The sequence below is a fragment of the Natator depressus genome, chromosome 2, assembly GCF_965152275.1.
Source record: "Natator depressus isolate rNatDep1 chromosome 2, rNatDep2.hap1, whole genome shotgun sequence".
NCBI classification, from domain to species: Eukaryota; Metazoa; Chordata; order Testudines; family Cheloniidae; genus Natator; species Natator depressus.
Window position 1 is genome coordinate 203,737,726 of NC_134235.1, and position 23,404 is coordinate 203,761,129.

The following is a 23,404-nucleotide window of genomic DNA, read 5'->3' on the forward strand; positions in this document are numbered from 1 at the left end:
TTGTTGCATCTTATCTTAAATTAGGTAGCAAACTCTTCAGGGCAAATACTGTCCTTTTACTCTGTACAGCACATAGTACAATGGAGCCCTGATTATGAATGGGGCCTCTAGGTGATATTATTATACAAGTGAATAATAAAATATTAAATGTGTTTTATTTCTCTCTCTCTTTTATGGACACCCACCCAGCCAGCTAGCTATAAAATCCCTGTTAGTAGCTGTTCTTTACTTGCTTTACCTGTAAAGGGTTAAAAGTCTCACTGCTATGCATAGGTAAAAGGAAGCGAGTGGGTACTTGACCAAAAGAGCCAATGAGAAGGCCAGAGCTTTTTAAAATTGAGAAAAAACTTCCCCTTTGTCTGTCTGTCGTTCTCTCAGGGAGAGGGGGAAAGGGCAGCAGTTATGTTGTAAGAAGCTTGGGCCAGGTATGAAAAATCTTCAATATCATACCTAGAAACTACTCATTTGAAATCCCAGCTATGTCAGTAGATCAGGAAATGTCTAGGAAGACACAATTAGGTTTATCTTTTTCTATATTTTTATGGATCGTGGATTCCTCTGTGCTAACGCCAGGGGCTTTTGTTTTGCTTGTAACCTTTAAGTGGGACCTCAAAAAAGCTACTCTTGGTGCTTAATCCTGGTAGTCACTCTTTTAAAATCTAGCAATAGCCTGAGTTTCCAGATGTATTTTCTTTTTTTTTTTAAAATAAAAATTACCTTTTTTAAGAACAGGATTGGAGTTCTGTGTCTCAAGAGGTTTGTGCACATATTTTAAATTAGGGTGAGAGTGTGTGTGTGTGTTCGTTCTGCACTTGGATGGTGGCAGCATCTACCAATCCAAGGTCAGAAAAACGCTGTAACCTTGGAAGTTTAATACAAGCCTGGAGTGGCAAGTATTAATTTTTAGAGTCCTTGTGGGCCCCCACCTTCTGCACTCGAAGTGCCAGAGTGCAGAATCAGCCTTAATCTCCAAATAAATTATTATGGTAGCTTGATTAAATAGTATTTAACTTTACATGTTTTGTTTGTATGTTGCTGGTTTACTGCTTGGTAATTTGCCTTGTCTATTTAGGTTGTCAGATCTCTGACACATGGACCATGTCTTCTCTGAATTCTGAGACATTCCGATTCAAGTGGCCAAAAGTGCTCTAAACAGATTAAACAACAAACAACAATAATAATAATGTTGGCACACATACGAATTTTGAGATCTCATTTATTACCTATCTGCAGGTATGACATCTTACAGAAACCTATAATTTGTTAATTTTTAGACAATTTACTGTTAATGTCATGTTGTGCATTACTCTTTGCCTACATGGATTATTAACTTGACTCCCAGCATAGGTTCCCTTGGACAGATTATGCTATCAGATATGCACCCTGATTCTAATGGTATGGACCAGTTTGGGGGTTTGTGAGCATTACAGATGAAAAAGATTAGGACTCCTGGGGCTATCCAGTTTCCCCACCTCAGTTACAAGACATTCCTGGCTTGTCTTTCAGATTTGCCCACATCCCCACTACTGCCAGTACCATTCCTTGCCACACACTATGAGGCAGAAGAGAACAGATGGCTCTTAGAAGTGTCTGGGCATAACAGGTATGGGGCAATGAAGCTGTTCTGTGCTCAGAGGTCAGCCAGAAGGGGTGGTCTGGCAGACAGGAAGGAACAGTTTCTTTCAGAAAGTGCGAGGTAGGAGAAAATTCTGATACTGCAGGAAGGGGCAGCTCTTTCAGCAGCTGAAAGGAAGAAAGACCAGAGCAGAGAGGGGTAGGGCTGGTGCAGGAAGAAGTAGGAAGAAATGACATTAATTGGCCTCTCATCCCTCAATTTATAACATTAACAACCAATAAAATAGAATTCATAGTTTATTTATCCCTAGGATACTATGGGTTAAAGCCAGGAACTACAAATTTCATATGAAGTTTTTGTTTCACATACAGAGAGAGATAAAGAGTTCATTTAAACAATAAAATGAGTTTCTAAGCAAAATCCTAGTAACTGTTCATTATTAAAATGTACCAGGAATTTTTAGAAGCATTCAGATATTGACTATAAACCCCAAAATAGATATACTTGAATAATCCTGCCAGATGCATGCATTGGAACTCCTGTCTTCAGCATGAGTAGACAAAAGTTTGGCTGGTAGTTAGATGTCATTAACACAGAAACAGGATTTTCCTACTTATTGAGGAGATTGAAAACATGTTTCATTCTCCAGCCAAAGTTTTGAACCCACAATTACTCCCAGATTGAGTCACTACAACAAACTTCAGATTAGAGTAAATTTTTCCAGATGGATTACAAACTTCAATAAATAGGATTTGACAGTGGGAGTGCTGACAACTTACATGGCACTGTAGTTCCAAACCTAATGGGATTCAATACTATAAATCGGTTTTTCAAGCTTCTTCGACCCACTCCCTGGGCCCCTATTAAGACCAATGTCTTCCTCTGAAAAGGAGGCATTTTTGCTACTTCCTCATATATCTGAATTTCATGACGATCAAATTCTACATAGAAAAAAGTAACAAAATATTAAATGCAGATCAAGTCACTGCCATTTGTAGAAAACTTCAGCAATTTTATTTTATATTCACATATAACCTATTATGTAAATAGTACTTAAAAGGTATTTTTTCAGATATTTTTATCTCAGTTTTCTTATGTATAAACAGAAATGGGAATATTGTAGATTCTTTCAATGACCATCTACTCTAAACATAGTAATTCTGTAGTAGGATTGTTTTTTGGAAATTTAGGCAATAGTCACACCATGCATAGGTGCCAACTTTCTAATGTGCCATGGGTGCTCCCCCCCGGCTCCGTTCCAGGCCCCGCCCCCACTCCATCCCTCTCCCAGGGTCCCACCCTGCCCTGCCCCCTCCCCTGAGTGCCCCCCACTCTCACTCCTCCCTGCTCCCCTCCAGTACCTCCTGCACACCACGGAGCAGCTGATCCACAGCAGGAGAGGTAGAGGCACTGATCAGCAGGGCCGCTGGCAGGTGGGAGGAGTTGGGGGAGGCACTGATAATGAGGGCTGTCGGTGGGTGTTAAGCACCCATCATTTCTTTTGTGTGGCTGCTCCAGCTCTGGAGCACCCATGGAGTCAGTGCCTAGGACATCATGCCAGCATTTGCCACTGTGCCAATCAATGGTGTTCAAGTATTTAGAAAATTGTTCCTGATCCTTTATTCTGTCCCCTAATGCATCTGCTCAACAGTAACAGCTTTTCTTTGTGCACCATGACTTAACCACAAAAACTACCCTGTTTATAATTTCTGATCTAGCTGATTGATTTGCTAATCAAGCTACTATAATTTTAAAAACTTTCTCCTATAACACAAGCATTCACTGTCATGATAGTTTAATCGGCTATACCCAGTGTGTTAACCTAAGTTTAAAATGCAGATTCAGAAACTCTACAACATACTGGACTTGTACACTATTCTACTGGATCTTACACATAATGTAAGACTAGAATGTACCTGCATTTCTGGTTGTGAGGTACATCATCTTTTTCTTTTTTTTGCTACTTATTGTTCCACAAAAGGGCCCTGAAAGTAAAACAGACAAGAATACTGAAAGCTCAAACTCACCTTTTGATAAATATCTTTTCATGATGGCTTACTCTACGTAGATTCTAGGATTAACTAAAAAGACAGCCATATACTGAAGGATAGTTGCACTTTTTTTTTTTAAACCAGAGACACAATATGACCTTTATTGGAGAGACGAATCATTATTAATCCTCTTTGCATATACTTTAAATGGTACAGCAGACACATAAAAACTAATGCTCTGCATAAAATGTACCAGAAAACAAAATACTTTTCTAGAAACGAATAGGAAAGGACCAAAACTGTTTCCAGTAAATATTTATATTAGAGCTGTCCATTAATCGCAGTTAACTCACGTGATTAACTCAAAAAAATCAATCACGATTAATAGCACTTTTAATTGCATTGTTAAACAGAATAACAATTGAAATTTATTAAATATTTTTGGATGCTTTCCTACATTTTCAAATATATTGATTTCAATTACAACACAGAATGCAAAGCGTACAGTGCTCACATTTTTTATTACAAATATTTGCACTATAAAAATGATAAAGAAATAGCATTTTTCAATTCACCTCATTCAAGTGCCATAATGCAATATCTTTATCATGAAAGTGCAACCTACAAATGTAGATTATTAATTTTTTTTTTTTTGGTTATATAACTGCACTCAAAAAAACCAAAACAATGTAAAACTTTAGAGCAGTGGTTCTTAACCTTTACTGCAGCCTGCACTCCCTTGGTTCTCAAAATATGTTCTCGCACCCCTTATCAAAAATCACTGAAGTAGGTCAGTTCTTTAAACCTAGATATATTTGTTTGTATATTACAGTAATCATTAAAAAAATGTATAATGTTAAGAAATACATAGGTTTGATTAAACAAAGTAGTTGTTTGTACGTACGTATCTGTGCTTAATTTGTATTTTCGATGATTTACCTTCTAAAAAAATCTGGCATGTCTCGCACCCCAGGTTAAGAACCACTGCTTTAGAGCCTACAAGTCTGCTCAGTCCTACTTCTTGTTCAGCCAATCGCTAAGACAAACAAGTGTGTTTACATTTATGGGACATAATGCTTCCTGCTTCTTATTTACCTGAAAGTGAGACCAGGCATTTACATGGCACTTTTGTAGCTGGCATTGCAAGGAATTTATGTGCCAGATAAGCTAAACATTCGTATTCCCCTTCATGCTTTGGCCACCATTCCAGAGGACATGCTCCCATGCTGATGACACTCGTTTAAAAAAATGTGTTAATTAAATTAGTGACTGCACTCCTTGGAGGAGAATTGTATGTCTCCTGCTCTATTTTACCAATATTCTGCCATATATTTCATGTTATAGCAGTCTCGGATGATGATTTCAGCACACGTTGTTTGTTTTAAGAACACTTTCACTTCGGATTTGACAAAAAGCAAAGAAGGTACCAATGTGAGATTTCTAAAGATAGCTACAGTACTTGACCCAAGATTTAAAAATCTGAAGGGCCTTCCAAAATCTGAGGGATGAGGTGCGGAGCATGCTTTCAGAAGTCTTAAAAGAGTAACACTCTGATGCAGAAGCTACAGAACCCGAACCACCAAGAAAATCAACCTTCTGCTGGTGGCATCTGACTCAGATGATGACAATGAGCATGCATCAGTCTGCACTGCTTTAGATCGTTATCGAGCAGAATCCGTCATCAGCATGGACGCATGTCCTCTGGAAGGGTGGTTTAAGCATGAAGGGACACATGAATCTTTAGAGCATCTGCCACGTAAATATCTTGCGATGCCGGCCACAACTGTGCCATGCAAACACCTGTAAACAAGAAGTGGGCAACATTATCTCCTGCAAATGTAAACGAACTTGTTTGTCTGAGCGATTGGCTGAACAAGAAGTAGGATGGAGTGGACATGCAGGCTCTAAAATTTTAGATTGTTTTATTTTTGAGTGCAGTTATTTTTTGGTACATAATTCTACATTTGTAAATTCAACTTTCATGATAAAGAGATGGCACTACATTATTTGTATTAGGTGAACTGAAAACAACTTGTTTTTTACTGTGCAAATATTTGTAATAAAAAATAATATAAAGTGAAGCACTGTACACTTTGTATTGTGTGCTAACTGAAATCAATATATTTGAAAATGCAAAAAACATTCAAAAATATTTAAATGGTATTCTATTATTCTTTAACAGTGCGATTAATCACGATTAATTTTTTTAATTGCTTGACATCCCTAATTTATATATATATTTTAAAAGCAACTTGAAAATGGTCACCCTATGGTTGATTTTCCTGCTTAATTTTACCATTCACCAGCAGGTGGCAAAAAGGATCAGAACTCTGAAAACAGTGAGTGTACATTTTAATCCTCGCTCTTCCAGTCAAGGTCAAAATAAAATACATTTGTAATAACTAGCATTTATTTTATGTATTGAAACCACCTGAGGAGCCTCTTTCATAAGGTCTGCCTGATTGTGTAAATGGAAAAAGCAAAGCAAGCTAATCATGGTAGCACCCCGGCCAGAGCCCTGCCCGCCCTGCGCAACACCATGTGTAGACCCTGGGCTGCTGTGTCCTTCCAAAGCCAGTACGTGGAGCCTGCGGTTCTGTGTGTGGCCTTCCAGTCCCCACTGCCTTCCTCCCTGATATATTTGTTCAATATCTTCATTAATGATTTGGAGGATGGCATGGATTGCACCCTCAGCAAGTTTGCAGATGACACTAAACTGGGAGGAGAGGTAGATACGCTGGAGGGAAGGGATAGGGTACAGAGGGACCTAGACAACTTAGAGGATTGGGCCAAAAGAAATCTGATGAAGTTCTACAAGGACAAGTGCAGAATCCTGCACTTAGGACGAAAGAATCCCATGCACTGCTATAGACTAAGGACCGAACAGCTAGGCAGCAGTTCTGCAGAAAGGGACCTAGGGGTTACAGTGGATGAGAAGCCGGATATGAGTCAACAGTGTGCCCTTGTTGCCCAGAAGGCTAACGGCATTTTGGGCTATATAAGTAGGAGCATTGCCAGCAGATCAAGGGATGTGATCATTCCCCTATATTCGGCATTGGTGAGGCCTCATCTGGAGTAGTGTGTCCAGTTTTGGGGCCCACACTACAAGAAGGATGTGGAAAAATTGGAAAGAGTCCAGCGGAAGGCAACAAAAATGATTAGAGGGCTGGAGAACATTACTTATGAGGAGAGGCTGAGGGAACAGGGATTATTTAGTCTGCAGAAGAGAAGAATGAGGGGGGGATTTGATAGCTGCTTTCAACTACCTGAAAGGGGGTTCCAAAAAGGATGGATCTAGACTTTTCTCATTGGTACCAGATGACAGAACAAGGAGTAATGGTCTCAAGTTGCAGTGGGGGCAGTTTAGGTTGGATATTAGGAAAGACTTTTTCACTAGGAGGGTGGTGAAGCACTGGAATGGGTTACCTAGAGAGGTGGAATCTTCTTCCTTAGAGGTTTTTAAGGTCAGGCTTGACAAAGCCCTGGCTGGGACGATTTAGTTGGGGATTGGTCCTGCTTTGAGCAGGTGGTTGGACTAGATGACCTCCTGAGGTCCCTTCCAACCCTGATATTCTATGATTCTATGATAAAGGAACCCATCTCTGAACGTGCATTAAACCTTACCCGAATTATCCCAGTCCCTCCTAACAAATGCCTTCCGCTTCTCTTCCAGGAACTGGCTAGGAATAAGGCCGGCACTTCCTCCTTCTTTGACATGGCTAGCCTGAAATCAAGTTAATAAGCTATGAATCCCCTGTGACAAATACTTTAAAATTTTAGTCCAGTGATTCAAACAAGCAGCAAACTTTCAATCAGACATTCTCTCCTGAAGACTGGCTTCTTGAAAGACTGTCATTTAGGATTTCTGGAGGCTAAGCACTGATGCATTAGTGATGGACACCTGAAAATCCAAATTTAGCATACCATGCTTCCCAGAAACACAGTGGGGTTTGCCGGTTCTCTAGTCCACTTAAGCATCATAATTCAAGAAACATGGCTAGAGTAGAGACACAGAAAACTACTTCTTGATAATGAAGTCATTGTACTGTTTACCACATAAATTATTAAATCTCTAATTCCAGAGGTTTGTATTTCAGCCATAAAAAAAAATTGCTAAAATGTACAATTACCAAATTGACCAAAATGGCTCAGAAAACACTTAAAAGCCAAACATAATTCGTTTGAAAGGATTCTGCATGGCACAACATCTGTGGAGCTCTGCTGAACACTTATGCATTTATCCTGCATTCTTGTTGGAATCCAGAGGCCCTAAGCTAAACATGATTCCAAATATAGGCACCTGATGCACCTATTTTTTCTGTCATTTCACGAACATGGAATATTATCCTTGCCTATTAACTGACCATATCTTAAAATTCCACAGTCATTGTACTGTTTTACTACTTCTTAGGAGAGAAAACTCATAGATCTAGGTTTTATAAACCAAACAGTATACTTAGTTATGAAAGCTTAGAAGTCAGATATTTTCTACTGAAATCATTTTATGGTGAGTGTCCCATTGTCAGTAATTCAGGACACACAAATGTGAAATTTTATAGTTTTGGTCCTCTCAATAGCAGCTACTTGCATCCATTTCTCTTAAAAAGAAATGGTATAAACAGCAGGCTGAGTCATATTTTCATCTTATTAGTAGCCAGATGGAATGAAGTTAATATCTCACTTTTTGCCCACTCAAGAAATACTGGATGGATGCTGAAAAGTCTCTAGCTGTAGGAATTCAATGACATCTATTTTGGTACACTTGCAAGTTACTACTTACAACACAATACATCATTGTTCATGTCAATAGACAGAATGAAATGTAAAAACCCACTAGAGATAGCTTGTGGGAGAGGGCTTTTGGTTTATTTTGTTTGGACTCTTGCAAGTTGCCAGCTGGAGGAGTTTGAAAAGACAGACAGGTGACAGCATGCATGCTGAATGTCTCTAGTACGCTCTTGTGAAGAGATTCAGAGTGCCTAACTTCTGAAACACATTTATTTGGCAGTAAGTAATTATGCAGACTATTTTTTCTCTTCTTTATTTTCCCTTCAGTAGTTACTGTAGCTGGCTGGTTAGAAGAAGATGGGGATCTCTCTATCATCTTTTTCAAACACACAAAAGGAGTGAAACGGAAATCCAACTCTTTGAGAAAACAAGAGAAAAGATTCCTGTATCATAACTGTTGTTCTATGAGATGTGGGTGCAGACATGTATTCCACACGTGTGTGCATGGGCTTACTCTGCCTTGCAATATTCGTCATGCTCACTCCTGCCCCAACCCCTCCCCCCAGTTCCTTCGTGCCAAAATCCCCAGCTGAAGACTCGACTGCAAAGGGGTGGAGAGTGGGTCATGGACTACATGTCTGCACCCACGTCTCAAAGAACAGTTACGATACAGGTGGTAGACATGTATTCCAATCAGATAACTCACAAGCAGTTCCAGTGGAAAGCAGGCTCAGAGTTATTTAAATAGTGAATGCAGAACTGCTCCCCAAAGTTTGCAGCCAGTCTTGATGCTGTGGTGATAGCACAATGTCTAGCAAAAATATGTACAAAAGACACATCACAGCCCTGCAGATATCCACTACTGAAACACCACGAAGAAATGGAGCTGATGTCACCTGAGCTCTCGTTGAATGAGCCCACAAAAGATGGTGGAGGTGTCATCTGAGTCACTTCAGAAGCCATAGTAATGCAGGAAGTTATTCACTTGGAAACAGTTTGAGCAGAGAATGGTTGTCCCTTCATCTGGTCAGCATAGGAAATAAAGTGGTGAGGTGATGAATGAAACGGCTTAGTCCTTTCTAAATAAAATGCCAACCACTACATCTAAACTAGGCAGATGCTGTTCCTCCACACTTGAATGTGGTTTGGGAAAAAAAAATACAGGTAAGTAAATCTGATTAAGGTGAAACTGAGATACTACTATGGACAAAAATTTTGGGTGTGGTCTTAAAGCCATCTTGTCCTTGAAGAATTGAGTGTATGAAGGCTCTGCCATTGAGGCCTGCACCTCACTAATTCTTCTTGTGAATGTTATAGCCACTAGGAAGGCAGTCTTCTGAGACAGGAGAGCCCATGAACATGTTGCTATCAGCTCAAATGGTGGACCTATCAGTGCTGTCAGGACATTAAGGTCCCACAATGGCACCATTTTTTTTGCTAGTGGAAAAAATACCCTCTCAAAAACCTCACAATCATAGGGTTTGAGAATACCAACTTCCCTTGAATGGGAGGATGGAAAGATGAGAACACCTCCAAGGGAACACCTTCAGGGAGCTCAGAGTGAGGCCTGAAGATTTCAAATGCACCAAATACTTCAAAACATGGGCTGAATCGGCATGGACGTTGCCCAAATAGAAAATTTTTTCCACTTAGACAAGTAATGGCCCTTGTGTCTGGTTTTCTACTACTAAGCAGAATATCTCTAACTGCCTCTGAGAACTAGCCATTCAGCATCCACACCTTGAGATGCAGACTGCTCAACGCTGGATGAACAACCTGGCTAATTGGTTGAGTCAGTAGGTTGGAGAAAACAGAAAGAGGTTTGGGAGGTCAAGGCGACAGAGAGAGGAGGTTGGAAAATTAACATTGCCTCAGTCACGCTGGTGCAATCATAGTAAGTTTGATGTGATCCAATTTGAGCTTGAGGATAGCTTGAGGGATCAGAGGAATGGGGGGGAAAGGCATACATCAGGTTCCCTCCTCAATTTAGATGGAAGGCCTAGGAGGGTGGTGAAGCACTGGAATGGGTTACTTAGGGAGGTGGTGGAATCTCCTTTCTTAGGAGTTTTTAAGGTCAAGCTTGACAAAGCCCTGGCTGGGATGCTTCGAGCAGGGGGTTGGACTAGATGACCTCTTGAGGTCCCTTCCAACCCTGATATTCTATGATTCTAAGGCTTGATAAGAGACCTTGGCTAAGACGTGCTCAAGAGCAGAATTGATGACATTTTCTGTTGCCCTTTGTTGCAAAAAAGTTTATGGAAGGGATACTCCGTTGCTGAAAAATGGACGTCAACACACTCTTCTTTAGGGACCACTCATAGTTGCTTAAAAAAGATCTGCTGAGATGATTAGCCATTTGGTTCTGAGAGCGTGACAAGTATTCTGTGGGTATAATATCTTCCTTGATGCAGAAGTTCCAGACCTTTATTTGTTTCCTGAAAAAGCTGGTTGGAGCAAGCACCACTCTGGTTGTTCACATAATACACTGCAATGGCAGTGTCCATGAGAATATGAATCCATGCCCCCCAGATTTGATCCTGAAACACCTGACAAGCATTGTATACTGCTCAAAGTTCCAGCAGGTTTATATAAAAGGAAGCTTCCTCTGACCACAAACCCTGAATTTTTAACTCTTCCAGATGTGTTCCCAAACCAAATGGGGAGGCATCAGAACTACTGTCTTAGTTGGTGGAAGGTGGGCAAAGGGGACACCCTGACACACAATGTTGAATTCCACCCACCACTATAAGAGTGCAGAATTTTTAGGGCACCTGGACAAGGGTGTCCAGCAGCTGGCAATACAGGCAAAAGTCTAACACCAGCCACAACTGAAGAGGGTGAAGATGCACCATTGCATGTTTCATTACATACATGCATGCATGCCACCATAGGGCCCAGTAACCTCATGCATACTCGGATTGTGGTCAAAGGGTGCAACTGAAGATCCCAACAAAAGTGATGAATTGCCTGGAACAGTTCAGACAGAAGAAAGGCCCTCAAATTCATAGTCTATCGGAGCACCAATGAAAATTTTTTGAGTTGGCTTCAAAACTGATTTGCTCCTGTTTCAGATCAGACCAAACTGATAAAAAAAAGTCTAGTGTGAACCTGACATGACAGAGAACCTGCTCCCTGGATGGACCTCTCAGTAGCCAATCATTCAGGTATGGAAAGATATAAATTCCCCCGCTCCTGAGAAAGGCAGCCATCACCGTCATGCATTTAATAAAGACATATGGGGCTGATGGCAGTCTGAAGGGGAGAACCGTGTACTGGTAGTGATAGCTGGTGATAAGGAATCTGAGGTACTTCCTGTGGCCTGGGAAGATTGCTACATGAAAATAAGCATCCTGGAGATTGAGAGCAGCAAACCGGTTGTAATTCAGAGCAGGAAGAACAGTAACCAGAATAACCATGCAGAATCTCTGATGAGTTTGATGAGATCAAGGCTAGGTCTCATTCCTTCCTTCGATGTGAGGATCAGGAAGTATCACGAATAAAACACCTTTCCGCAAAGATGACGAAGAACCTCCTCTATAGCGCCCAAAGTACACAAGGTTTGTACCTGCTCTAAGAGCAGTTACTCGTGAGATGGGTTCCTGAAAAGGGACGGGGTAGGAGGATGGGAGTGGGGAATGGATAGGAACTGAATGGCGCAACCTGATCCCCCCAGTGCTTATGACCCATCTGACCATAGTTATTGTCTCCCGAACACTGTAGAAGCAAGACAGCCTTTCCCCAAATAACTGGGGCATAGAAACGACATTGACAACTGAGGTGCTGCTCTCAAAACACCAGTCAAACAGACTGTCTAGCGGAAGGAGGAAGAGGATAAGCCACTTGACTAAAAAGTAGACCCAGAAGGTTTCTTCCCTCCATGATTTATGCCCCTTTCTAGGGAAAACTTGCCGCCTTGCAGGGTAGGAATGAACACTGACAGAAATATCATAGAGGACGATATTGCTGCTGCTGCTTCCCAAAATGCAGTCTCTCTGCAGCCTGGGTATAAATCCCCAATGAGTGTAGGGCACTCAGGAGTCTTTCAAACAGTATAATGTCTCATCAGTTTTCTCTGAGAACAGAACATGACCATCAAACAAGTCCTCTACGCTTTGCTGGATCTCAGGCGCTATGCCAAAGTTTTGTACTCATGAGGCCATGAACCTGGACGAAGCATCTGTTATATCCAGGGTTGACTGTACGGATGCCTTGGCCACTAAACTACCAACCATAAAAAAAGCCTTGAACTCCTCCTTAGAGGATACTGGTAACTCGTTCACAAATACAGACATAGCGTCACGGTTCACAAAATCGTATTTTTATAATAGAGCTTGATGATTTGCAAAACACATCTACAAGGAGGAAGAGTAGATTTTTCTCCCCAACATACATAGCATTTTGGACTACTTTTCTTTAGGCATAGATTTATATCTTCCTTCTCTCACTCTCTCATGTTCTGCTGTCACAACCAGGAAATTTGGAACTGGATGTGTGAAAAAGGATTTGAAGCCCTCCATTCCCACATAGTATCTCTTGTCAGTGCACTTTGCTGTGGGTGTTAAAGCCAGGGTACTGCATAATGATTTAACAGACTCTAGTGTTGCTTCATTTATAGGGAGGGCAACTCTCCCAGGAGCCAATTGTTGGAAGATATCTACCATTTTATGGGTGTTTTCCAGCACAAGCTTGGCCTGAATACACAAGGCTGATGCCATGTGTCTGAGCAGATCCCAATATGATCTGAAATCCTCTGGTACTGGACATGAGGACTTGAGTACCACTGCATCACCTGGTGACAAGGACGACAATGTAGTTGGGGCCAGTGCAATCCCTTGAGGAATGACATCCATCCATCCCAAAGGTTCAGAATGTCCTAATACACAGGGAGTGCGCCTTCTGCTGTGCCTGCAGGTCTGATGGTTCTGGCGGGGAGACTACTGGAGGTACAGGTGATCGCCTCCTAAGCGAGCTGATGACTGGGATTTTGCTGAGCAAGAGACTTCCCAGGGATTTCCGGGAGGCTGCTGGGCATAAGGATACAGCATCTGAGGCCAGTAAGAACTAGGTCAAGGTACCTTGTCTCTGCAGTGGGAACGATATCAATCCTGGTACCAACTATGACTCCTGCTGTGTCTTGACAACCTTCAAGAGTGGGATGGGGAAGGGAAGGGAGATCTCTCTGAGCTCAGCTGTGAAGATCCCCCCAAATAGCCACTCCTGTCAGGACTACCAAGATTCCAGCGCCATCCATAGCCCAACCCAACAATGCCACGAGTACCAAAGGAGCAGTCAGCAAGTCCTTGAATATAGGTACCAGCCCTGAACTCATTCTGGGCCCCAAAAAAGGCATCAGTACCAAAAATAAAGCTGGTGTCAAGCCAGCAGATCCAGACTATGTTGTAGTCAGCATTGATACCACGGATTCTATCTGTGCCAAAGACACCCTCGGTACCAAATAAGAAGTCAACAACACCCATGCATCATGGGTAAACTGCAGTGAGGACGACTGTGTCAGAAATGATAAATTCACCAACAATCCCAGGGTAGCAGAGGACACCACAGACGATGCAATTGCAGTCAGATGAGGGTCTTGAATAAGCAGTGAATCAGGAACAGACAGGCACAGCAGATCTGCTGCTTCCGGATACACAGGGTGGAAACCAATGATACCATCATCTGTATTGAAGGTACCGGAATCAATGGGTGTCCCCGAGGCAGTACACCAGAGTTGCTGGTACAGATTCACAAACTTGATCTAAATGTGAGACCAGAGATCGGGTTGATGGTCCCACTATCCCTCATACCAAGGAACTCCCAGTGCCAATCAGTACTTCCCTTAGTCTGAAGATGAATCTCCCCATCCCTTGGAATGACCCTGATCTGTTTTGTTGATTGTTTTTGTTTGTGGGCCCGATGAAGGGGAGCAGTCCTTCCTTCTGGGCAAGTAATCTGAGCTCAGTCCAGAAGCACCAATACATACCGGCTCCAGTGCCCTTTCAGGGGCCTGACTCTCCACACTGGTCCCCAACGTTGAGGCAAGCAATGCTGTCTGCTCGAGAAGGTGCTGTTTTAATCTTACATCTCTAGTTTCCTGTGTCCTCTTTTTAAAAGACTTACAAATAAAGCACCTTTCTTTGGCATGCCTTTCCTGAAGGCACAACATCCATCTAGGGTGGGGATGGTTATGGGAAATAGCTGCCCCACAAAAAGGGCAATGTTTTAACCCCAGTGAAGGCATCCTACCAAGAGAAGCTACCTGGCTATTAACTACCTAAGGGTACTAACAGTAACTATACACAAAGAGACACAAAAAGCTGTAAAGACAAGAGAGAGGAAAGATCACACTAAGTGCTCCAACTCTAGCTGCAAGCAGCGTGAAGGAACGGAGCGGGGCTGGGGTGGTGCTGCCCTTTTATAGACATGGGAAGAGCTATGAGCGGAGGGAAGCCGGTGCCGATTCTGTGGGTACTGCTAGGCAAAGTTATACAGCTTTGGTGCGCTGGGTGTGCACGCACCTGAGTGCAACACATGTCTGCAACCACTCAAAGAAGAACCTGCTCTTCCACAATCACTGTCAGAGGGAGACTCACCATAATTGACTGACAACCTAAGATGTAATACTTTGCTGGAAATTATCTGAATTTTGGAATGTAGCAGCTTCAGACCAAATAAGTAGTAGTATAAAAAGAATAGAGTGGTATAGATAATACTGAAGTGAAAGACAATGATGTAAGGTTGTTTTAAGACTTTGAGGTTACGCTGGAGAGCGAAAAGCAGGATCAATACTTCTTCCTAAACTCCTATCAACCGGATTAGATTAATACAAATCTATTACTATTATAAATAATCAAAGTAATAAAGGTCTCAGCATTTTACCAACCTGCCACCAATTTGAGTCTTCCCGGTTTACGATCTGAAGAATTTCTCCTTTAGAAAATTTCAAACCTGCTTCTTTGCATGGGATCAGGTTGTCATTGTATGGATTATAATCAAAATGACACTTCACAAATACCTGAAATACATCGTAAACCTTTAAAGCTTAAAAGATTGAATATCAACAATTGCTACTGATATCAAAAAGTCTCACTACTTCATTAGTAAAGCCAAAACTGCTTTGTAACTTTGCTAAGGACATACAAAATTTAATTAATGGTTAACAATTTTCCTTGGCCAAGCAAAATACAAGATATTGGAGAAGATTTAAAGAACATTTTGCCTGATATTATACCAGCAGAGAGTACATTAAACTAAACAGCAACACTAAAACGATCTCAAAAAGCTTCTCAACCCAGAAAAATACAATTTTTTTTTTAAAATTATACACATTGTCTAACTGAAACTGAAACACTCATTTTTACACTTCAGTATAAACTATAACTCAGCATTCTGACATGCACTAACCTGAAATTAATCTAAAGTATGCATTTCTGAGAATGTGAGCACTGGCCTTGAGATTTGTGAAATTCTAACTATGAACTCAGGCTACAAATTGCTGAGGTTTCAAGCCCTCACTTGTATTAAGGGCCTTCCTCTCAGAGTTGCTATTGGAAAGGGAACTGGCAGTAAACTGCCCCCCTTCTCTGTGGTTCCAATGCTTCAGAAGATGGGGATTTGTGTGCCTTATCCCCTGTGTAGGAGAATGCGTCTCTGACTAAAGCTCAGTGCATTCCTATATTCCTAAAGCTCCTGCTAGCCCAAGCAGTCTTGTCTTGCTTGTACTCAAAGATGGTCCTGGAGAATTTATGTTTTGGAAAACCATATTCAGGAAGATAAATTTACCACCTGCAAAGAGCTTTTTTTGAATCTTCAAATCCATCGATTTAGAACAATGTATTTACTCCTTCAGTGTACAAGTTAACAGGCTACAGGAACAATCAATCAGTTAGAACACTGAGCTATTTGGCACCTCACATTCTCTCAAGCAAATCAACTTCTGAAGAAGTCTCTCTCTCTCTCAAATTAAGCCTGTACCCTAATTCAACCAAGTCTCTGAAAACTGCAGTTTGCTCAGTAGAGATTTGTTAGAGACTGGCAACAGCATCACTCTCTGAAGATTCTGCCCGCACAAAGCATTCTTCATCCCTATACATCTCCTGTGGATTGACCAGACTAGTCATGTGCCATTCCAGGGATGAGGGGCTGGGCCAGACTTTACCTGCAATTGCTTCTCTCAACAGCTGAACAATGCTGTGCTGCCAGGCACTGGAATTGAGAGCAAGAAGAATGTCCCCTCTGTGTTCTCAATGCTTCCATTGCTACCGCCAATGCAGCATGAAGGAGAAGGAGGAAGCAATGTGACCTGAATGTAGCGGTGCGAACAGGGAGGAGCTGGTAGGAAGGAAGGGGAAGCAGTGGAGGTGGGATAAGGAAATGAGCTGTGTGAGGGCGAATAAAGAGGACCAGAGGAGTACTGACAGTCTGGAGCGAAGGGGGATGGGGCAGAAGGGTCTATAGCCATCTTAACGACACTAACTACAAGATCACATACTATTTTTCCCAGAGTGTACTATAGTGCAATCTTAATTCTCGCATTTCTTAACTGCTGAGTGCTTGACATTGCAACTGTAGCTTTCTTTTAATGTAAAGGGGGGTGGGGCTGTAAATAATTAACAAATATATTAAAATTAAGACTAGTTGTAAGTTTTCTATCAAAACCGTTTCAACAGAAAATTGAGTTTTGACTAAAATTGTTTTTGTGGAAAATGTCTACTTTCTATGGAAAACTGATTTTGTCAAAAAACTGAACATCCAAAAACCAAACCTCCCCCCAGCTGGACTACAGCTTTCAGGATGCACAGTAGCCATGCAGCTGCCATTATGTATGCCTCTGCTCACCAAGAGTAGAGACCCATATGCATCATGGGAGATGTAGTTTGCCAAGGGAACCCAGCCTATAGAAGAGAATGGGAGCATTATGCACAGCAGAAGCACTTTAGAATAGAAATATTTTGGGTTTTGGCCAAAGTGTTCTTGTTTTCAATTTTTCATAGAAAACTCAACATTTTCGATGGGACAAATACCGCATTTTCTGAGGGGATATTCATGGGTGGATGAAGACAGAATCTGGCAGATCCATAAACCAGAACTGTCTCTGCCAATTGGGCGCAATCAGGATAACTTGAGCTCTGTCTTGGTGGATCTTCCATAGAACCTGTGGTATCAATGGGATGGGAAGGAAGGCATACTCCAGGCAATCCATCCATGACACCAGCAGATCATCTCCAATTGAGCCCCTACACAGTGCTGCTCTAGAGCAGTACTGAGGAAGTTTCCTGTTACCCCATAAGGCAAAAAAAACTCCCAGTCTGGTGTTCCCCATCAAGAGAAAACGTTGAGAACCGAATTTTAAACCTCCCATTTGTGATTTGCAGAAAAATGTCTGTTTAGACAATCTGCTAGGGAGTTTTGCATCCGTGGTAAATATGCTGCTGGTAGGGCTATGCGATGGCTGATGCACCAGTTCCAGAGGACACTTGCCTCTATGCACAGAGGATAATAACTTGTTCCCCCCTGCTGATTGCTCACAATTCTAGTAAATTGATATGCATTCTGGACTCCCATACAGTCCAGATGCCTTGCGCCATATGATCACCCCAACTCAAGAGGGAGGCACTGGTAACAATGGTTGCCTCAGGAGTCAGTGTGAGAAACGGAATCCACATCCAACCCTTTTCCAGTTTAATTCACCGTCTGAAAGAGTGCAAAACTTTGGAAGGAATGGTCACCTTACCATCTATATTGCCCTTCTGATATGTCCATAGAGAGAAGGCAGGCTTGTAGGCAACAAAGATGAAGTCCGGTGAATGGCGTCACATGTGTGCAAGAGACAATGTGGCCAAGGAGGGAAAAGCGAGTTTGGACTGACATCCTGGGTCTGATAGTGACCTGATGTATGAGTGCACTCGTGGCCTGAAACTAGTCAAGAGGAAGATATGCTCTTGCTGTGGTTGAGTCCATCATTGCCCTGTAGAGTTTATACATCTTGTGGGTGTCAACGTGGACTTTTTGTGATTGATGCAGACATCCAGGGAAGGCAGAAGGCTGAGCAGAACACTGGCTGTTCACTGGACTTCCTCATAGGAACTGCCCTTCAGAAGCCAGTTGTTGAGATAAGGGAAGCCTGTAAATCCCTTCTCATCCAAACTGCCACTACTGAAAAAACCTTTGTGAAGACCTTGGGTGTTATAGCTAGGCCAAAGTGAAGGACTCTAAACTGGTAATGTGATTGATTGAAGAGGAACCTCCTGTGAGTTGGGTGGATGTCTTTGTGAACATATGCATCTTTCAGGTCAAGAATGTCAAACCATGTGTTCCCCTCTAACAAGGAAATTATTGATGCCCAAGGATATCATGCAGAATTTTAGCTTTCAAATGAATCTATTCAGCTGCCTCAGATTGAGAATTGCTCTCCTTTCCCCATTCTTCTTGGAGGTCAGGAAGTAAGGGGAACAGAATCCCTTCCCTAATGTTGTGGTGGAACCCTTTCTACAGCTCCCCATAGGAGAGGGGGGGTTGCCTCTTGTTGTAGAATCTGCTTGTAAGAGTGGTCCTTGAAATGGAACAGGGAAGGGGATTTGTGAGTAGGAGGTACCAGAAACATGATCTGAAAGCTACTATGAATAATCTCTAATACCCATTTGTCTGTAGTGGGTCCTCTGGTTTTTGGCAAATTAGGTAAGGCAACCTCCAAATATCAGGGGAGGGGAATGAAGCAGCACCAGTAAGGGTATGCAGGTCTCCACAGACCTATCAAAAGAAACTCTTCATTTGGAGGTTGGAATATGATGTGTCAGTTGATGTTACAGTGGCTGAGTTCCTGGGTCTATAAACCCGGTCTCTTCTGTGGTGGCTCCTGAGGATGTTGGTGGTTAAAAAACTGAGCAGATCATCTTGTCCTATTCCCCTTGTCTATGGTGTTCTCTCTTAAGGGTGCGAGTATAAATGCCTAGTGAGCAAAGCATTACCCTTAAAAACTCAAGGAGTGGAGAGACTGTTAGGGGGCTTATTCCTTCACCCACTTACTTCCCTGGTTCTTCTCGCATGAACAGAGAGCAACAATACCCGAAGTCCAAAGGTGCAAACAATTCGATGTTTATTGGGGTGAACTTCCAGCAAGCATGATTCCAGTTTCCTTCCTTAGTATCCTCCTTCCCAGCTCTGACACCACAGAGCCTTATACTTGTGTCCCTGTTCCCATTTCTCCCTTTAACCAAACAGGATTCCAGTTTCCTTACTCCCATTCCCTGTTCCCATTTCCCCCTTTAGCAAAACATGGTTCCAATTTCCTTACCCTCATTCCCTGTTCCCATTTCCCCCTTTAGCAAAACATTGTTCCAATTTCTCCACCCCCATACCCTGTTCCCATCACTCACTCACACACCAAGGCCCCCCCACTTCCTCATTGACTACAGATTATATAGTAAAACCTCAGTTCTGCTTAGCTATACCTTAACCAATCATTTTCCTGAAATTTAACTAACCAATCCTAACATATTGTAACATGATTATGTAACCAATTATATCCCACCACCTTAATTAGTTTACACCCAGCAAAATTAATTATACAGCAGACAGGAACAATCACAGAACCAGACAGAGATTATACAGACAAACAATAACAAAGTGGGAACTATAATGACAAAACAATACAGAAGTGAGGATTTCACATCCCAGTATTGATAAGTGAGTTCTTGCCAGACAGGATGCTGTTTCCTTTTACATTTTCTAGGCACTTCCCTTTCTCTGGAGGCGATAGGCATTATCAGGACAGGATTGTATTCCTAACAGCCCAATAGCACCTTCTTTCAATGTGACTAGTTTGGAATGTGAGGATGTGACCTGTCGCTTCCTAGCTTATGGCTGCCTCTGCTGCTTAGCCAAAGGCCTTAGCCTAAGCACAGGGCCTCAGACTGTCACAGTAAGAGAAGGCCCTTACACCAGCAGACAGTGATTTTGATTCTTTTATACTTCTAGAACTAGCCAAGTGATAAGAATACCCGTAAATTCTTAAAGTACAGGCCTTTACAGACAGGCCTGAATATCTATATCCTAACAGAGACTATCATGAAACAGGTTGATACTATCGAAGGGCAGATCTTGGATGGTATTCTGCACCTCTCTAGGGAAACCTGAGGATTGCAACCATTAGTCCCTTCGCATAACAATGGCTGCAGCTATCTTTCTAAATGCACAGCTTGGAAGGAAGCTTTGGTCACCATCCTACCCTCATCCACTAAGGCCTGGGAGTGGGCCTTATCCTGAGGGAGCTTGTCCTTGAATTCCAAAAAATTATTACAGTTGCTATCATCATATTTGGACAAAAAGGCTTGGTAATTTGAGCTCCTGAACCAGAGTGAGGTGGATGAGAAGACCTTTCTCCCTAGCAGGATGAGTCACTTGTGTCCCTTATCAGAGAGCGTGGGCTTTGGGTGCTGTTGCTTGGACTGCTCTGTAGCTACCTGCACTACCAAAGAGTTAGACAGTGGGTGAGAAAACAAAAACCTCTCCCCCTCCCCTCCAGGAAGGAACAAAGTAATGCTTTTTGGCTTTCTTTGGGGTAGGCACACAAGAAGCCAGGGTGTGCCAAACCATCTTTGCCACGATGGCCTCATTGATGGGGAGGGCCACTCAGCAGGGACTGGAAGATTGCAGAATGTCCAGCAAACTGTGCTGAGGCTTCTGGACCTTCTCCAGCTCAATCTGTAGCTCTACAGTCACCTTGTGCATGAGATCCTGGTATTGCTTAAAGTCATCTGAGGGAAACAGAGGATGGAGTAACCACCTCATCCGGTGAGGATGACAAGAACTGTAGGCTCTGACTCACTTTCCCCTTCCAAATATTCTGACAGTTTCAATTGTGGGTAACTGGATGATGATAAATAGGACTCCTGAAGTGACCCTTGGTGTGTCTGGTAGGCTCCCATAGTCCCCAAAATTGCCAGTAGGCTGAATCAGCTGGTTGAGGAGGAATCCATGGCATCAGGTACCACCTGTCCTTTGGCCAGTTGTATCTGGTCTGGGGCTGGAATCCTGATCATCTGGGGCTCTTGTCTCATGCTCCCTCTGCCTGATGCTGCAGGGGATCCTGCAGGGGCTAATACTCATCTGAAGAGAAAGCTGGATTCCTTATCTTTGGTGGAACCAATGGTACAAATGGTTGCCTTGCTATAATAGTCTCTTTCCAGGTGTATGGATGTCCAAGAATAGAGATGATCCCAATAGGAGGGTGAATTAAGGTAAGGAAGAGCAAAGATGTCCTCCAGGGAAACGCAGATCTCAGAACACCCTGTAGTCTGAGGAGAGTCTATTGGCAGAGCCATTGGAACCAGAGCTTCTCTGGTCATCGTGGTGGTTGGCTCCTATCAGGGCCACGTCACTATTGGTACCGCTTCAGCTTTAGAAGTAGACAGGAGCGTCAGAAGCTGTTTATCCGAAGCCTTCACCATCAGAGCCAATGTCAGAACCATTGGATCGATAACCTTGTGTGCCTCCTCCTTCTGTCAAGAAGATTTACTGAGGCCTAAGCCCATAGAGCCAGTGCGTCCTGGCTCTCTTGACTTTGATGGGGTCAGAGAGGGAGCCTCTCTCTTCAGGGCAGTTTTAGATGAAGATGACTTGTCCTTATGTCTATGAGAATGCATCTCATGTGAAGCTCTCTCTCTAGGCTTAACAGTTGTAGCCTCCATTCCTGAACTTGTGCTTCGCGAAACACTGCCCGCTTGTTGAGACTGATAAACAGAGGTGTCACCAGACCGGATCTGACTGGGGCTTTATTGCCTTCTCCACAAGATGTTTTCTGAGTCTCAATTCCTGACCCTCACAAGTTCTGGGGGGAAAATAGTGGCAGATGCTGCACTAGACAGAAATACGAACCTCACCCAGGCAGCAGAGGCACTGTTGATGTTCATCACTCATTGAAAAAGAGCGAGGGCGAGAAACAGTTTTTGATGTCCAAGACCCTGGGCATAATCCCAGACTGCTTGGGGGTGAAAATGTCCCCTGGTGGGGAAGAAAAAGGGAAAAACATTATCTAACTGTACTATGTAGAACTTGCTATAAAGATACTAAAAACTGCTGAAGCTACTAAAAACGAACTATATCAAATATCCTGCAGCAATGACAGTAAAAAAAGGGAGCAGAGAACACCAAAGATTCCGACTCAGACCATGCAGCAATAAGAAGGAACTAGAGGGGCATCGGCTCACACCACCATATATACCCTTAGTTTGGAACACAAGGAAATCTATAGCCCACAGGCAGGCTAATGCAGTGGTTCTCAAAGCCGGTCCGCTGCTTGTTCAGGGAAAGCCCCTGGAGGGCCGGACCGGTTTGTTTACCTGCCGCGTCCGCAGGTTCGGCCGATCATGGCTCCCACTGGCCGCAGTTCGCCGCTCCAGGCCAATGGGGGCTGCGAGAAGGCCGCTTTCCGCAGCCCCCATTGGCCTGGAGCAGCGAACCGCCGCCAGTGGGAGCCGCAATCGGTTTACCTGCCACGTCCGCAGGTTTGGCCAACTAGTCCGGCCCGCCAGGGGCTTTCCCTGAACAAGCAGCGGACCAGCTTTGAGAACCACTGGGCTAATGAACACTGCTTACAAAAAATTACAGACTCAGACACATGGTTCGCATGCATATCCCACATGTGAAATACACATAGGGACCATCACTCAAAGATGAAACTAAACTTTATTGCTGCCACTTCTAGCCCAAGCACATGTATGTGTCCACAAGACTGGCTCTGACTGAAAGTGAATGTCTCCCTAGGACAAGTCTCAGGCAATAATGCCAACAGGGATCTAGAGGCATATAAAAAAAAAAAGGTAGGTTTCCCGGAGATCCAGCATATTACAAAATCCCCTGAATGAACTGTCCCTAACAGCAAAATCTTTGCATTAGCAGATTCCATCCAGAATTTTTTCTTGAATACAAACAAATTCAGCCATTTCAAAGATCAAAATTGGTCCACCTTTTTTGGTACTATAAAACATAGGGAAACAACTCCCAGATTCTGCACCTGTACTTGAGGAGGCAATGAACTACACATAGTTAATAAAACCTTGTGTTATTTTTCTTCCTAAAAAGCAACTGAGGCCAGGATGAACAGAGGGGACAC

At 42.8% G+C, this 23,404-nt stretch overlaps 1 protein-coding gene across 2 annotated transcripts in view; it reads right to left on the minus strand.

The window, feature by feature from the left end:
- PALS2 (protein associated with LIN7 2, MAGUK p55 family member) overlaps window positions 1-23,404 on the minus strand; it is a 125,805-nt gene that overhangs the window by 8,849 nt on the left and 93,552 nt on the right. For both annotated transcript variants that reach the window (XM_074945769.1, XM_074945770.1), the window contains 4 exons: window positions 15,176-15,307; window positions 7,192-7,291; window positions 3,493-3,561; window positions 2,356-2,517 (listed from right to left, as the gene is read on the minus strand). In XM_074945769.1, the coding sequence (XP_074801870.1) occupies window positions 2,356-2,517; window positions 3,493-3,561; window positions 7,192-7,291; window positions 15,176-15,307 (463 nt within the window). The remainder of the gene's footprint in view (window positions 1-2,355; window positions 2,518-3,492; window positions 3,562-7,191; window positions 7,292-15,175; window positions 15,308-23,404) is intronic.